The sequence below is a fragment of the Cyphomyrmex costatus genome, unplaced genomic scaffold (assembly GCF_001594065.2).
Source record: "Cyphomyrmex costatus isolate MS0001 unplaced genomic scaffold, Ccosl1.0 scaffold36, whole genome shotgun sequence".
Taxonomy (NCBI): Eukaryota; Metazoa; Arthropoda; class Insecta; order Hymenoptera; family Formicidae; genus Cyphomyrmex; species Cyphomyrmex costatus.
In genome coordinates this window covers 1,391,776-1,409,448 of record NW_017277774.1, presented here as the reverse complement: position 1 = coordinate 1,409,448, position 17,673 = coordinate 1,391,776, and the positions used below count along the sequence as shown (strand labels likewise).

Here is a 17,673-nt window from a genome sequence, read left to right as displayed (position 1 = left end):
AAGTGTCGGCCGACTGGGCTATGTTCAGATTCCCACTCGAGTGCCACCCAGATATCATTCCATCCTTATTGTTTACCGAATGTTAAACGAGGATGATATGACACTCGGGGAGCACTCGGATGGGAATCTTAACATGCCTCTATTGTGTCGTTTATGGATGGAAAGTCCTTGGCAACGTATAATGTAACTCATGTATGACACATGGAAAACAATTTTAATTGTTTTCCATAAACGACATATAACAGTCGGACGACATTTTATCTATCGTGTGCGCTTACCTTTTACAATATATTAAATACAAAAAATGTCATGTATCCGATCTTTGAGCGTTGGACAAACATGATTTCTATGAGCGCATTTTAGAAAGAGATATTTCTGTTTACTTTTGAGAAGTAGGAAAAATTGAAAAATTTGTCGAATAAATTTAAGTATTCGTAATCAATCTATGATTAATATTGTGTATATGAATGTCTTACCATTCTCCATCATGCGCGTGTGGCTGCAAGTCTCATATCTTCAAATAATATTTAATAACACGTATAAATTGAGAAAACAGCAAGTCAGCATTATATAATATATATGAATAAGCAGAAAGCATCAAACTATGTCCGCCATCGATTAATTCGACCAACGCTTCGCCTGCTTGCGCAGCCATCGCCGTCATCCTCTGTGTTTGGTTTTCCACACGCAATATTGGCCACACGCGTCGTTGAACAGAAGCCAGCAAATAAAATCGTCGCGTTTATGATCAGATAGATTTCTTAACGATTTGCCTGTCGTGCTTACGGTCGTTTCTCTTCGCAGATCGGCATCTTGCCATCGCGTTCTCGTACCGAATTTTAAAATGGACACACGTGAGGAGGACGCGGTACATGAACTCGCCGGACAAGCTCAAGGGATGTCAGAAGCGGTACGTCGCGGTCTTCTCATTCTCCAAGATTATGCTTGATTAAGCTGCCTTGCGGGAGCTGCATCGCCCATGCGTAACGTCAGGGTCCGTCGATTTCGTTTCGCCTGAAACGAAAATCCGAACGCGGCGATTTTATACAACCTACCGTCCGCCTACCGAGGAAACGCGAGTGATCGTTTGAAAAATGAACGAAGTTACGCTCTGCGATCTTGTTGTTCGCTTCACCGTCCACGAACGTTCGATCCATTATCGCAAAAGATCTACTATCGCGATGGCGTCGATCTATTATGAGATTGTTCGTAATAAAACGTTAACTTTTCGTTCTTTCACGAAGGATCACGATCACGGTCGGGGATTAAAAGCAAAGGATGGAAAATGTCTGGAAACTTGCTGCGAAATCGACACAATAATTTTTCGCGAATTTAAAAAAAAATTTCTTGATTGACTGCGATTTGCTCAGTCCACTGAATATGCAGCAGCGTTGACTGAACACCTTGCGAAGCGATGTTCGAAACGAGTTGGCAATGATTGATAGTCAGGTTCAGTGCTCGTCCCGACAACCTATCACTTTGGAGGCGACACGATTTTCTTTGGATTCTATACGTTTTCCTCGTCGATTTACTTCAATGATTGTTAGCGGTCGATCTGAAAGCAGAAAAATTGGATGGTAACAGTAATATGATAATAATAATGGCAAATACTAATGTTCATTTCCAAAATCTCTTACACAATCGTGTTTTATACACATGTTCGTTCTAATTTCACCTGTCATAAAATATTCATTTTTCTAATTTTAATTAATAAAGTATCAATATGTCATCGAGAGGTATTGTATCTTATAGAAGTATTTTATCAATAATAAATATTATAATAAGTGTGACATGTTCAAATAAAGACATCCTCTTATTTTTTTTGTGTATAATGTTTTTCCTTTCACTTTATTAATTTAGATTAAAGTTTTAGATATTTTTGCGAGGAGGTAATCACTAGCTAAAATATTATCTGAAATATAAAGATTATTACATAGATAATTTCATTTAATTTCATAAGATTTTTCACATGAAAATTAAATAATTTTCTTCACTACACATGAAGTCATTTGGTAAAATAAAAAAACCAATATTACATAATAATTTCTGCATATGTAATTATCGGATTATACATGCGGGGATATTATACGAATTTTATAATGATTTTTGGAACTGTTCCACATACGATTACATTGATTACCTCCTCGTACATTTGTTTTCAATATTTATTCCCAATTTAAAGGATTTAAGCACAAAGTAATTATTGTGATAAATCGCTATAACAATTGTCAGATGTTAAGATCATATCTATACATCACAAGAATAATAACGTAAACAAATTGATTCTGCCTTATGCAATAAGATTTACGCAACACGTCACGTGTAATTCTACGACGCACAGTTTCCGAGATTCAAAGAAGTAGCGTAGTAGTTTATATGTAATTTGCTTGAAAATGTAATAAAACCAATGCAATATCGTATCTATTTAGATACGTAATTTCACATCCTTCTATTAAAAATGTCATTATTTTCAAAATAGTAATAATTCCGATTTAATTATGATCTACAATCGCTTTTTAATTATTATCGCCTGTATATTACTGCAATAGGAAAAAGAAGTATAATTGCTATTTGCCACAGCTGTGATTAAAGTGCCAGCTGTAATGAGGGAATAAAAAATATATAGACATATCTTTCTATGCCATTTGAGATTCGTAATAATACCAGGTAAATCGCGTTGTTTTATTGCCGCTGACAACGTTTACTGACATAAATGCACGTTTGCCAAACAACTTGACATGCAATGTAAAAACGCAGCGTTACATTCAACTACGTTCAAGAATGTACTGCACTTATGGCATCAACGAAAACACCGCTTATTTGCATTCTTTGTTACACTTCGAGAATTTCCTCCCGTAATTTTACACATTGTCCGTCTATCAAAAGTTTATAATATAAAAACAATGTTTACTACTCAGAGCTATAAATTATCACAAAGTTATCATTCAAGTCTTTATTAAAGCGATCCTAAGGAAATCGAACCCAATCTAATCGTTCAATATTGTATAAGCAACAACGCGGCAGTACTAACGCAAAAAATTACCGAATGCCGGAAACCGCCGACTAAGAAATGGAGAGAAGTTAACGACCGTCATGTCGGTTCATCCAGCGGATATTAAATCTGGTAGCGGGACATTTCTCATTCTCGAGAAGTTTTCTCAGAGAGACGACCGACGAGAGGAAAACTTATCGCGATGCTTTAAAGATCGTCGAGTTGCGAATGCGAAGGGGAAGAAGGCGGACGAGGTCCACCGCCGTAAAACAAAATCCACTATGGAAAGATGGCAAGAGAGAAAAGAACGGATGAGAAAGAGGAGAGGACTGAAGAAGCGACAAGGACGCGGAGGAGTATATTATGTTCGCTAAAGCAATGTTACCAACTCGAGAACTGGCGAACTAGCCGACAGTAAAATCCATTTTATGTCTCCCTCGTAAAGCCAGTCAAATGAAACCCGGACTTAGTTTTCATACGTGCACCCAATGGCAGACCCGGTTTCCTGCCCGCTACGACAGCAGGTTGTAACAGACTTTTTCGAAAGTCTAGACGCATTGGTACTTAGATCGGACATCTCTGTCGAATCAATCTTGTTTGATGAAACCTCGCAATCATGACGTTTTCAACGGTTTTCCATTACAATTTTGTTTTACTTTCAAGATCGCTGCGACTTAATACGTCATCAGTTTCAAAAATTTATCCGTCTAAAAAATAAATACAAATAAATCAAGAGAATTAATAAGATTAAGATATAAAGTCATGGAAAGTGGAAAATCAAGAAGTCGATCCTTTTAATTTGATCGATGACGTACTATATAGTATTTTGATTGAACCTTTTATTTTATTTGATTGATACACGAAGCAATAACTTGTAAACAAAGAGCGGTACAAGATAGACATTAAAAAGCTTGACCAAGCAAAACATCGTTCGACACTAAAACCTGGTCGCCTCGTAAAACGTACGTCTCGCAGATATACGTCCCGAAAGAGTAGAGGCGATAAAGATCCAGTTCACATCCCAGAAGATCGACTTTGAAAGGATCTTTCGTTAGATAGCACGAACCTCTTCTTAGAATCATTTTAATCGACTCCTTTGTCCGCCAATGCTTCAGCGTGTCTAAAAGATTCGTTAATAAAACATAATCGTGCTCTAACTTGAATGAAGAATACACGAGAAACGCAAAAGTGGTTTCAGCGAAAATACGATTACGCGGTAGATATATTATTGCGAAATCGACTTTTATAGCTTCGAGAAACCGACAAACTTGTAAACTGTCGAATTAAATAATGGATATATGCCAACAACACAAGAAAAATGATTTAAAAAAAAAAAACATTTTCGATAGATATACGTAAGAGAACATGACAAAAGCACTGAGAACAAAAGGTTTGATTAAATTAAATAGTAATTCTGATGGAAAGCGATGAATCAGAATTTTCTGATTAAGTCTATTAAAATTTTAGTTGAGATAACTAGAATTCTGATTAATTCTAGTAAAAAAAAATATATTAATAGGGTAAACTCGGGTATGATGGCCATAGTTTTTTAAAATGCAAAAAACATACATTTATTCCTGTTACTTTTTAATAATATTTGGGATATTACTTTCATTGAAGCTTAAAGTAACAAATACTATCGAAATTAAAGAGAAAACACTTAACAGAACTTTAATATTATCAAAATATTACAAAGTAAGCATTGGCCATCTTATCTGATTTTTAGGGATAAGATGGCCATGATATTATAGGATAGCTGACCATACATATTTTATGTTAAAAAAAATCAAACAAAGATTTATTAAGGAAACCAAACAAAGACTTTTATCATTGATAATAAAAAAAGATTTATAATAAAAAAAACAATGTTTTTTATGTTTATTACTTATCAGTTTTTGAAATAATTTTGCCACACGTTTGACAAACATCAACAAATGATGTACAGGTTTCATGTAACCACCGTTTGCAACGGATGCATTGAATCCAATCTACTTTTTCCATTGTGAACTTATAATCCTTTTCACATTACTACGAAAAAAAGTGAGCCATCTTACCCTAACTGTAACGGAAAGATAGCCATAGTATTTATAAATAAATAGTGAAGATAAAAATATTAATTATAGGTTACATTGAAATTTACGTACATTTATTGTGTATGTAATGTCGATTACAGCAGCTTAACTGTAATTTATTTGATATTATAACAGTTTTTAGCAGACATTTGGAAAACTTTGCAGATAGTCGAAAGAAAAAATATTAGATAATATTTATAATATTATTATTTTGAATAGTGTATTTACATAAACTACTGTAAATATTGATTATTTATAAGAAAGAATAGAAAAATGCACTATTTAGTAATTATTGGGGAAATTATGACTTATGGCCATCTTTTCCGTATGGCCATAATACCCGAGTTTACCCTATATATAAATTCTAATGGATTTTACCAGAAATATTGTGTCAATTAAAATTCTGATTTTCTTAACTAGAATTTTATTAAATTTAACCAGAAGATTTCTGAATCTTCCATTTTCAAGCAGAAATTTTTAAGTAAAATAATAAAAAAAACCGACTTTGTTGATACGCGTGCGATGGTATAATCGTAGTCATCCATCATTGTTACACATATTTAACCAGTTGACGACGCTTGGAATATTATTTCCACTCGTAAAACGATCCCTCTAACGATCGACAGTTACTTTGATGCCGTTTCAGGGGCGAGACCGGGTGTTATGTCGTTCCTGGTCGTGTTGCAATACACATTCTTCCCCTCTCGCTTTAGAGCTCGTGGATTTGTGCCGGTACACGATTCGTCATCTCGTTTTCATGAGGCTTTAACCGTCCGCGCCTGGGTCTTTTTTTACGAGCGACTACTTCGTCAAAGTGCCAACCACTTTGTTAAGTACACGTATCTGTAACGGTGCGTTACGACGAACGCAAGATCTACTCGTGTTAAGAGGATGTGAGCGCTTTCAAGAAATATTCGATGACCGATTGCAAATAGCACGAAAGCCAATAGTTGCCTCGAATGACGTAAATTTATCGTGCTACGTACAGTCTATACGTGACCGTATTTGCATTTACTTTATATAGTTTTTCAGATATGACAATCACTGCACATTATAAATGTAAGATTTGCATGTATTTTAAGTTGCCAGTACATTTACCGACTCATTATACATTCCTCTCTAAAAAAAAACTCTAATACCCTTTTATTATGTATCATTATGCGTCATTGCTTAAAGAAAAAATGATATATTAGCAAGTGTATCTCGTAGCAATTGCATGTATTTTAAAACGTTATAAAGTTTTATATCCAAGTTATAAATAAAGTTATATATTAAATTCTTCATTGAGAACAGAAATATTCATGCAAAACATGCACTTTCTCCATATTATTAACAATAATTAATTATAACAATCGTCATAATAATAATAAAATAGAAGAGAGAGTGGTTATTATGGTACACTATTTACAGTTATATAATAATTATTGTACAACATTATTATACAATAATTTAATTAATAATCACAATTTGAAACTTAACAATTACCTACATTTGTCAAAATGTTGCTTAATCAATTCTAGACTTGAAGTTACGAAACATTTATTGCTTGCGATGCTATTTATAAAAATATAGCGACTATGTATAATGGTTCAAAATAAAATAGGGGTGGTAATATGGCCTTCCACAAAAATAGATATAAAAAATTGGTTTGTTTACAAAAACACACAGTGTGTATTTTTGGTTACCAAATTAACAGAAAAAAATATTTTAGAGTGTATATATTTAAATTCTGCAAAAAAATATATGTATTTACACATAATTACTTTCGCATATAGGCTGCTTAGTACTAAAAATCTGTGTATATGTAATATATAAACAATGGAGCTTATGTAATATATAAGCAATCGATTTATGAAATAATTATTTTGATATTAAAAATCTTGAAAAAAGGCCTTCAGCAATCAACACCCGTTTAGGAGGTTACGTTAACAAAATATCATATTATTATTTAATTTTGCATAACACAAAATGTACAGTTTAATAATATGTTAAATAACAAAGAACGCACTCAAAGGTACATGTATTCATATAATACGTTCAAGTTCGACAAGAATGAGAAAATATATGTACTTAAATGCTAAAATGTACCTTAAAAACGTTTCAAAGTGCTTGAAAGTAAAAATGTGTTATAATAAATGCTGACTATTGTCATTAGCATCATGGTATAATGGCGAGCAATTAAACAAATAATTCTCTATAAGTAATCATTAGAATTCGTCACTTAAGTAAAGATATTCAGAGAGATCATTATATTTACACTGGCCATAATAATACCACCTTCTTTTCTAATAGTAATATATCTACTATTAAAAAAGCGACAAAAAAGATAAAGAAGTATACTAATGAGTCGGAGGCATCGGTTCATAATTTATATTTGCATTTTTTCCAAAAGACCCTTTGCTTTAATCGACTAAAGAGTGTCTCGTAAAAATATGATTTATAGCTATACCGCTTCACAATATCCTTAGCTGCGTAATCTACGTTATTTATGTTCCAATGATTTACATATATCCACGTTGTTCCCATTCAACAATTTCTGCACCTAGGTAATTTGATGAACTTTAGTGGAGACTAACTTGGAACTTATTGATCAGACGGTTTAAACAATACATGATGTACGACAAGAAAAGACTTTCGATCCATCAACGATAATTCTTTAAATCGATAGAAATAAAATTTTGAAAATCATTCTACGTTCATTAATTTACATCACTGACTATGATCAATTAAATTGATCAAATACTATCTGTACAATAAGATAGCCTTTATTATATTTGTGTTATTATACAAAATGTCTGCGCAAGCGCATCCGCATAATCGGGAAGGAAAGCTTTCATCGATAAAGGGTCTCTTCCGGATGATCTAAGCAGATTCCAAGACGAACAGTGACTGCTCGAGAAGTCGTAAATGTGGTCTAAGGAGGAGACATCCTATAGCACATAACTAAAATGGAAACGGTCGCGGCGGTTGCGGATGAGGTGGGTGGAAGTTTATCATCTGCTAGTAAGTGTGCTTCGCGGATTCTCATACCTCCACCCGTGCGCTACCACCCTTGACGAGGGTTTAGGTGGGCAGGGGGGAAAGAGAGACCGTAAAATCACTGCGAAAGCTTGAAATACCTATTCACTCTACGTTAGCCTCAACTCGTTCAATTCCGAATATTAACGAATAAGCGATTGTTTTATCTCTTTTATTGAAATTCTTTCTTATTTATAATAATTAATATATTTTTTACACTGTAATTTTTCTTTTTTAACTGTTAATTGCATCTCCCCTAATAACACTTTTGCAGGTAATATAAATTTTATTAAATTCACACATGTTATTGTATTTAAAAAATTAATTCGTCATTTAGGGAAAAAAATGATTTGCTGAATATAACGATGTGCTAATTTGTTAATTTACATCGTTATTATGCAACGCATAAAAATAGCATTAACCATTTCAAAATAAAGACATTCCTATGTTTATAGGATTCAATAATTTCGCTAGAGGAACTAAATGGCTCATTTATTCGCAAATACATGAACTATTCTGCCAGTGTTTTGCGTAAAGAATTTGTTTATCGATCGCGATCTCAGATCCGTAAGAGGCGCAGCCTCTCGTTCATTAACGAGACGCGTATCCCGGGTGGACCCCGGTGGCTTCGCTCACTAGAGTTAGATGGGCAAGTACGTCGTATTTCATAGAAGCCTGGTTGCATTTTCGCGCGTATGACTTTAACTGTCGATGTGGACTTCGCTTGTATTTCTTCTTAAGTTTTACTGGCGCTAGGTCGATCGCTCCGAGCCGTAAACGTCAGTCTCCGCTAAAGTCCCGCATGCCGGGTTGCCAGGGTTCCTTCCTCAACCTTCCCGCTTAGCCGTCGACTTCTTCTTCTTCTTCTCATTTTCTCTAACTCCTTTCGCTCTGCCTTTGCCTTCGAGCAGTCGAGGTCTTCGGTGAGCATTATGTGAACTTATCCGACGATTCCCGAGCTGTTGGCATGACCGCTGAAGGACGTCATTCTTGACAAGTACACCGATGAGAAAGCATACGAAAGGGACCTACATGAGAAGGCAACGCCTGTTCCCTTTGTATATTTCAAGAAATAAAGTTTCGTCGCGGATTACACGACGCGAATTATGTCAGTCACATTTTGTCTTCTGTCCGTTCTTCTAATGTCACGCTAAACTTGGTATATCGATCGGAATCGATCAGCTCTAGGACAGCTTGTAAACAGCATATCGACATTAGCTTTTTTCTCTGAAAGGAAAGGAAAGTTTCACGTGTAAATTACCGGTCATTAGCTATGGAGCTTTTATAAGAAAGTCGTCTTAAAGTTCATCTAGGTCGCGTAAATTATGCGGCATACGCCTTCGACGACCATTGTAGTTTTCAAAATAGATGATCCGTTTTCGCAAAAATCTTAGACGAATGACATGACCGGACGAGGAGGTTTTAAGGTCGACCGGAAGAAGCCGGTACCCGTATCGTCTCAGGGCTTCATTAAGGATGCAATATGGCGGGCTTTTGTTCAGCAAGCAAAGGGAACGGAGCGTGCGCGAGCGCACAGCCGGTCGCTTTTAAAAAAGTTATGACGAGGTTTATGGAGGTTTAATTGTACCCCACGACTGTGGTTAGAAAGTAGTAAAACTCCTTTTGCCAACCATGCCGAGTCTGTTACACTACTTAACGCTCCCCGGTTCTTGGTTACGTATGAGAAAGACGATGATGAGAAAGAGAAGCAGCCGCTGTGTTCGTAGTGGATCACTTCGGCACTACTAATTATTGCTTTGTCTCGAAAATTGCGGATCCGTCCTTAAAGAATAAGCCTTGATGGGATAGTTGTTCCATCAAGGCCAGAGATATTTGTCTCGTTAATTTGATCGTTGGCTAATCGCTATCGATAATTTCAGCGGTGTCAGTACAGACGTGCTATTAATGAGAGGACTGTGCGTGCCAATATGTAGTAGCAATTATGAAATATATTGCAGCAGGTGCGTTGTCGAAGTATATGATAAACTGCATGCAGCAAGTATTAATTTTGCAAAAATATTCTGCGTTTAAGAAACTGTAATATTTTACTTTTGAAAAAAGACATTTTTCACAGATAATCATAAAACTTATATTTTTTAATAAAATAATATTTAAAAATCAATAACTTATCAATCACACACATAGATTAATAAACATTAACTACATATAATTTTATCATTGAGCTTTCATGGAAATTTTGGGATACAAAATAACAAATAACGAAGTAAATATTCATCGTAGTAAATCTTGTTGTAAGAATTGCAATATTTTTCTCAAAGTTTTATGCACATGTGGTATACATCTATAATTTAAGGTTTGTTTTAATTTTTTACTAAGTAAAAAAATTTTTTCTAATTTTTTACTGAGTCCAAAATTGAAAATTTGTGGTCACATTCAAAAGAAAGAACAATTCTGAACGTTAATAAAAAATATGAATATCTATAATTTAAGGTTTGTTTTAATTTTTTAATGAGTAAAAAAATTTTTTCTAATTTTTTACTGAGTCCAAAATTGAAAATTTGCGGTCACATTCAAAAGAAAGAATTCTGAACGTTAATAAAAAATATGAGATAAGATTTTTAAAAAGTAGCAATCCGCACGTAATATACTTAATATGACCTAAGTACCTATATGTTTCTTTTTTTTCGTAAACGAGTATATTAGAAAAATGAAAACTAAGGGATCCCTTTCATTTAGTGACATAAATGCCTCTTTACCTTTGTTTGCATTTCATGAGTAATGATAAAACTATTTGTGTGTGTGTCAACTTAAATTATTAAATGGAAGATCCCAAAATGATCCAATGTCTTTACTTTATAAGCTTATTAACATGTTGACATATTAATTGACATACAAAAATACATTTATTGAAAAATATATTTTTCCAAACATGGATTTATCTACTTATTTATTTATAATCTATTTATTTTCAAGATATTTAACAGATAAATTAGAATTTATGATCTGAAATAACAAGAAGCAACAAAAAATCCAAAAAATATCACAATCGATGTATGTATATTTGGTATGCTTAAGTTGGCTATGTGAATTTTATCTTGCAAATAGTTTCTTCTCTTTGATTATAAACAAGACGTTATGAAAAAAATATAAACTAAATATATAATGTTGTAAAGTATAATTACCTACAATAACATAAATTATTAAAACTAATAACTATCTTTTAGTAATTAAAAGAAGCAATTATTTACCTACAAAATATTACATCACAACCACGACGCGTTTTGTTTTATTGATGATTAATAAAATAAACAAATTGAACAATAAACTGCAATACAAACGGATAATCTACAAGAGCTATTACTGCTATTTTTTTTTAATTAGTCATGATTGTCTTTAAATAGGGAATAGAGAGTTTCGAGGAGAGTTTTGAATACACGTCTCTATTAAGTCTGATTATCTTGTGTAAGAGTATATGATATATTACACACGTATACGTTACATAGAAATGTCATGTAAGAAAATTATGAATTTAATAATAATAATAAGTTTATATATACCTACACATACACACACACATATATATATAGAGATTTTACTTATTTGATATTAAAAAAAAAAATTATATATGAGGCATCACGATATACATACAATTTGATTGAAAAAATTATATAAAAATAAAGAATTAAAAAATTTAATAAGAGCAACAATGTAATTATATGTAAGAGTCATCAATAACACTCAATATGATTATTTAACCTCAAGTTTAGTTAACCAACCATTTAATTGAAAGTAAAATATAGCAATTTTATCCTATAATTATAATTAATGACTTATTAAAAATAGATTTGTGAAAATTTTAGTTAGATCATTGACTTTCCGTAAGACTACTTCGACTTCTCTCTAACATCTGTCACATAAACTTTGGTAGTTTACTGCACCCGGAGCAAAATAAGCAGAAGAGTTTGCCTCACTTACGGCTTTGCGGCAATGGTAAACGTAGAAAGGGTTTTAAGGAGAATAAGAAGGCAGCGACGACGATGACGAGGTAGAAGGAGAAGACCGTAAAAAAAAAAGAAAAAATACCCACCGAGCTGTAAAGAGAACCGCGTTTACGACCGTCGTTAAGGCCACTCTGAGCAACCTGTCTGATTACATTGATGCTGCTTACTGCAAAAGCGGGACTAATTCTTCCGACGATTCGCCGAACGCTTGCTGCAACTATTAGAAGCGATCACGAAACTATTAGAAGCGATCCTCGCTCTGTCGTATATGTGACATTAAATCGACGACGATCGATTTTTTTGCGCCGACGAGTCGAGAAACGAGTATTAACGTATGTAATTGCTCTAATGAGTCCGTTGCACGCAAAGGTTGCCGAGAATATTTCGCCGAATCGATTCACGGTTATAATTTAAAATAAAAACATCAAGAAAAATCGTATATCACACGAATATATCGCTTGATTATATATTTTTATATATAGAAAAAAAAACATCATAATGCGAAATTGTATCTGTTGCATTATAAATTATATTGCGAACATTTTTAAAAATATATAACGATAAGAATTAATACAAAACCAATAAAAATTCGGAGCATCGCTTATCGCCTACATTAAGAAAAGAGAGATATATATGAATGTGTGTGTGTGTGTTTACATTATACAAGTGTAAGCAAAGAGTCAAGTGCGCGACTGATCACCAGATTCCATCGTTCGGCCATAGTCAGTACGAAGAGCGAGCGTTCGATGAAGAGACCGACTCATTTTTAACAGCCCTAATCACAGACTGGAAGCAATCAGTATCCGAGATAGCCGACAAACCTTGCCGACATTTTAATTACCGCTTCCATTTTCATATCGCGGATATCGCCGCGTGCCGTTTAGCCGTGCATTTTTAGGTTCTTTTACGATCACATTACGCCGCAATGTTGATGCCCTCTTGACTCTAACGACGGATCGCATGCATCCGATAAATCTGGATTTATCCCTCCTCTGTATACTCTATCGTATCAACTATTAAATAATTCATATGATAAGGACAACTAGTTATTGCGCCGTACAAGTTTTTCAGAATTTTAGACACGAACTGATACATCAGTGATTTTCACCGTGAAAATTTATGAATGTTTAAGTATAACCGCTACCCCATGCGGAAGATTGAGACGTTCGCATACATGAATAGCATGGTGAAACTGCATTTCTATCATGACGAAAATGAAGATGCTGCGGTTTGCGGAAACATACCACAAATGTAACCACATATTATATTACGAAGAAGTATCTTCATTTTTTCTCAATTTAGACACGTATATGTATGTACAGTATCATACACATACTATATGCAAGTAATAATTACGTGTTTCAAATATTTCGAAAGTTCATATATCCGCAAATCTATCATAAATTTATCAAAAGCATCATATTTATTCAAAATATATTCTATAAAGCCTCTCTCTCTAGTAAGTTTATTATAAAACAAACTCGATTTGCATGTTATATAAAGTTTCTTTGATCAATTTTGTAATATTCCTCACAAAAAAAATCTTTTGTTTTGAGTACATAATAATAATTTTTCTAAAATTTATATATATAGTACATTTTAAGATTATTATAAAAAAATAATTAAGATAACCGTTACTTGAAAATAAAAAAATAAATTGAGTCATTATTTTTTTTTACAATAAAATGATTTTTTGTGTATATAATAAAATGATCGATACCGATTGTTTAAACATATCTAAAACAAATAGAAGTTATTATATTTGCATATTAAAGTATCCTGCCGGAAGTGACTAGAGCATTCGAGGAACTATTTTAAACATAAATGAATACTAATTCCTATTAACATTATTCTCTAAACAGGAGAATGCATCGTCAATATTAAGATTTTTTAATGACATCTTGCATGACGATATTTTATGACTCCTTTTCAACTTGTCACCATCTTACTCCCTTGTATTTCCATATCAGAGCATGCGTTATTTCGTGACCGAATTAATACGCCACTTTTCTTGTCAATTCTATATAAGATTAAGAAAAGAAAAATATACATCCTGTTGTGACGTATCTTATTACGTTAGTTCGAAGAACGTCTAATTAAATTTGTTCTTCATTTCCTTTGCATTGCGTACACATTTTTTCGATACAGATCGAACACTCCTAATGTGAGAAAATCGTGTATATAACTAAGAATTTATTAACTCTTTTTTAAATAAAAAATCACTATCGTTTATAAATAGCACAAGATTGTTCCTTTTCAGTAAATTTTACTGAAAAATAATACAAAGTTTACAAGTAGTATATCATTTTTAAAGTCTAAAACAATATTTTCATAATTTTAAATTTAGTAAATGTAAAAGGTAAAAATAATTTAAATTGATTAAAGTAATTCTATATATATTTATGTAATGAAAAGCAATAATTTAAATTCACGCCTTTACAATTTGAAATTCATTTTTTCCCGGATGTATAAATTTTGTAATTAATCATTTAATAAATATATACGTTCATGTACATGCATTCATTCAAAGTTTATCTAAATATGCAAACTACGCGAAATACGAGAATTTCTAGAATGTATCAGTAATTAATCAAGACTTGCCGCAATCTCCTTGGGGCGCCAGCAAATATACGAGAACGAATTAAATGTAAATACCGTAGACAGCTTATCTTTAAGGCAACACGCGTAATCCCAGATAGCCGACTGGCGTCGGATTTGAGTCCTGCTTTCTCACATATAGCAAAAGTTGTTTTCTTCAAATTGGCGAATAAGGACGATAACCGAGTATCGTCATGGACAAAAATGGGATGGAGAAAACTGGCCAACACTCATAAATTCGATTCTTTATAGTGTCGCCACCGTTTAAGCTGGAACTGGGAAGGTGGAACAACCGACGCGACGCATCTTTGAGTTCCCGCACGCTTTATGCATTATTTCTTGAGCGGCTGCTTTGAAGATAGCAAAATTGATACTAATAAAGATTTCTTTGAAGAAAACGTAATATAAAATTCACTACAGTATAATTTGCCATTCATTCTAAAGATGTAAGTTGATGCAATTTGACGGCTTCAATGCCTTTCATAATCTTTTATAATCTTTCAAAATCAGTTGCTAATACTGATTATAATTCTTAACATATCAATGAATTTGATCTTTGACAATATTATGTAACAATTATATTAGCGCGATAAATAAAAAATGATTGCTTTTGATATAATAATTACAGATGCCAAAAGTCAGAAATTTAATAAAAAATGTCCTGTAATAAAGAAAAAAAAGTAAAAGAGGTGGAGTAATGGACGGAGATGAGCAGCCCTTTGCTGATCTAAATGCCGCGGTTTGCTTAACTCTCGGACGAAAGGAAATTTTATAGCTTCTGTTTTATGTGCACTGGATTTGCAAATACGACCCTCTTTCGATGTCTCTTGACGATCCAAACAAAGGAAGAACACCAGAAATAATGGAAACCACGATTTATGTGTTCTAAACCGAAAACTAATCCTTTTCCACACACTTAACGCTTATAGCAAATTTGATTTCATCAGACGTCTTGCATGTAACTGACAAATAATAAGATAGTTTTTCAGTATTCCAAATATTCAATATTTAAATTAGCATAACTAATTATGTCTGTATAATATTTTTTTATCAAAATTATGAAAAAATAAGATAACAAAGTAGACTTACCAACAGTATGTAGAAGATTTAACAGAAAGATCAGTAGGAGAATTAGGAGGAGATTCCTTAGGAGGATCAGTAGAAGGTTCAGTAGGAGAATTAATAAAAGGATCATTAAAAGATTCAGTAGATAGTTCAGAAGGAGATTTAAGTGTTTCAAGAGACGTATTTGTCGCTGTCATTGATAAGAAATTAGAGGACCAAATTGGCAAATTTTGGGATGCGTAATCCAAATTTTGAAATGGATACTGTGAGCTTATTCCAATAAGCTGTTCCTTGTACGGAGTGTTCAAGACGTTTGTTGGCGGGACATAACAGCATGTCGCTTGTTGGAATGTCATGAATGACATTGGATCTTCTTCATAAATGACTGGAAAAGAAGAAAAAAAGAATAATTTGATTTACATTATTAAAATAATTTTATTTTAATAATGATAAAGATAATTACAATAAATGCAAACCGTATATCTTACCTACAGGTTATGTTGTGAATTAATTACTCTTGTTGGTAATTAATTCGCAACATAAGTTTTTAAGAAAGAAAAATAACAACAATTGATCTAATTCAGAAAAAGCTCACAAGAAACTTTAAATTTTTTAACAGATTAAAAACTATTCGCTAGTACAATAGCAATATAATACTATGTCATCTCACAAAAGTGTCACGTAAGAGGAAAGTTTTCTTTTTTTACTTAGTTAGTATTTTCCGATTATTTTATTATAATATTATTTCCTATTGTAAATGTATGACAAAATATCTCATTAATTTTTAGATTAATTGCTAGGTTCAATCAAATTTAAAAAACATTTCTAAATTTTGAGATTTTGGTTACGGTATTTAATAAGTAATTATATCTAAAGAGAGAAAATATCGAGCTTCCTTTTTTTTTTTTAAACTTTCTTTGTAACATAATGTTAGTAGTATTATAAGTGATCTCTCTTTCTTCTATTATAAATTAGTTACCCCTTTAACTGTCGAAATAGACTTCTAGTATCTATTGAACTGAATTAAACTTGTTATAACGTTATTAAAATGACATCGCGTACTTTATTTTAAAAAATCCTCACTTCGCGCATTTACGTGAATTCGGAAGATGATTCATATTTATCTATTATATACTGCAAGGATGATACTAATTGAGATGTTTCAAAGCTAATCCAATGTTTATTATTTCAAAATTAATTAAAAAAAAAGTAAGACTAAAAAAAGGGATAATTTAGATTTATAAGCTTTTAAAAAAAAATATCGTAAATCTGTAACACGATATGTTTTTATCCTTTAATTTGAGACATAAATTTTGTATGACTTAGACGTAAATTACGTCAAGTTACTTAATTGCGGTAGGCTCTTACTACGCGTGCATACTGATTACGAGGGTACTTGAAAATTACGGTGAATTATGCGTAAGATTGCAGAATTTATTATATACTGAAGATTGTGAAACAATTTCAATTCACAAAGCGACAGTATTCTCACTTAAATCCAATAATTTTATATTTAATTTGTTGCAAGTGATATTGTTTGATTGTGGAGATGTATTCTGCTGATATTTTATGCAGACTGATTTGTAACGCATCTAATACATGTCATAATTTTGGATAACATCTCTGCATAGTTATTTTATTTTATATTTTATATTAGCTCGTCTTTAAGAAGTTTCAATGCTTCTGATACTAAAAGCATCAGTGAGTTTTACGACATATCAGTGATTTCGTCTATTATTAATACTCTTGAAGCAAATAATCGCAGTTAAAGTTTACACCATCGTAAACTTCGGATCTAGAAATTATATTTCATACAATTTTTCAATTGCATAACCTGTTCGTTTAATGCATCATATATAAATATAGTAACATGTACTTATGAATTGTAATTGTTTTTGGTTATTATTTTATAAATCCATACGTAACTTTTGCACTTATATTAAAAAACACAATAATGAACATATAA

At 32.5% G+C, this 17,673-nt stretch overlaps 1 protein-coding gene across 1 annotated transcript in view; it reads right to left on the bottom strand.

Moving 5' to 3' along the window:
• Positions 1 to 1,519: 1,519 nt before the first annotated feature.
• dsx (transcription factor doublesex) overlaps positions 1,520 to 17,673 on the bottom strand; it is a 64,125-nt gene continuing 47,971 nt past the window's right edge. Inside the window, exons 5-6 of the mRNA XM_018543008.1 lie at positions 15,732 to 16,092; positions 1,520 to 1,555 (exon numbers count right to left, since the gene is read on the bottom strand). Coding sequence (XP_018398510.1) covers position 1,555; positions 15,732 to 16,092 — 362 coding nt within the window. The 3' untranslated portion in view covers positions 1,520 to 1,554. The remainder of the gene's footprint in view (positions 1,556 to 15,731; positions 16,093 to 17,673) is intronic.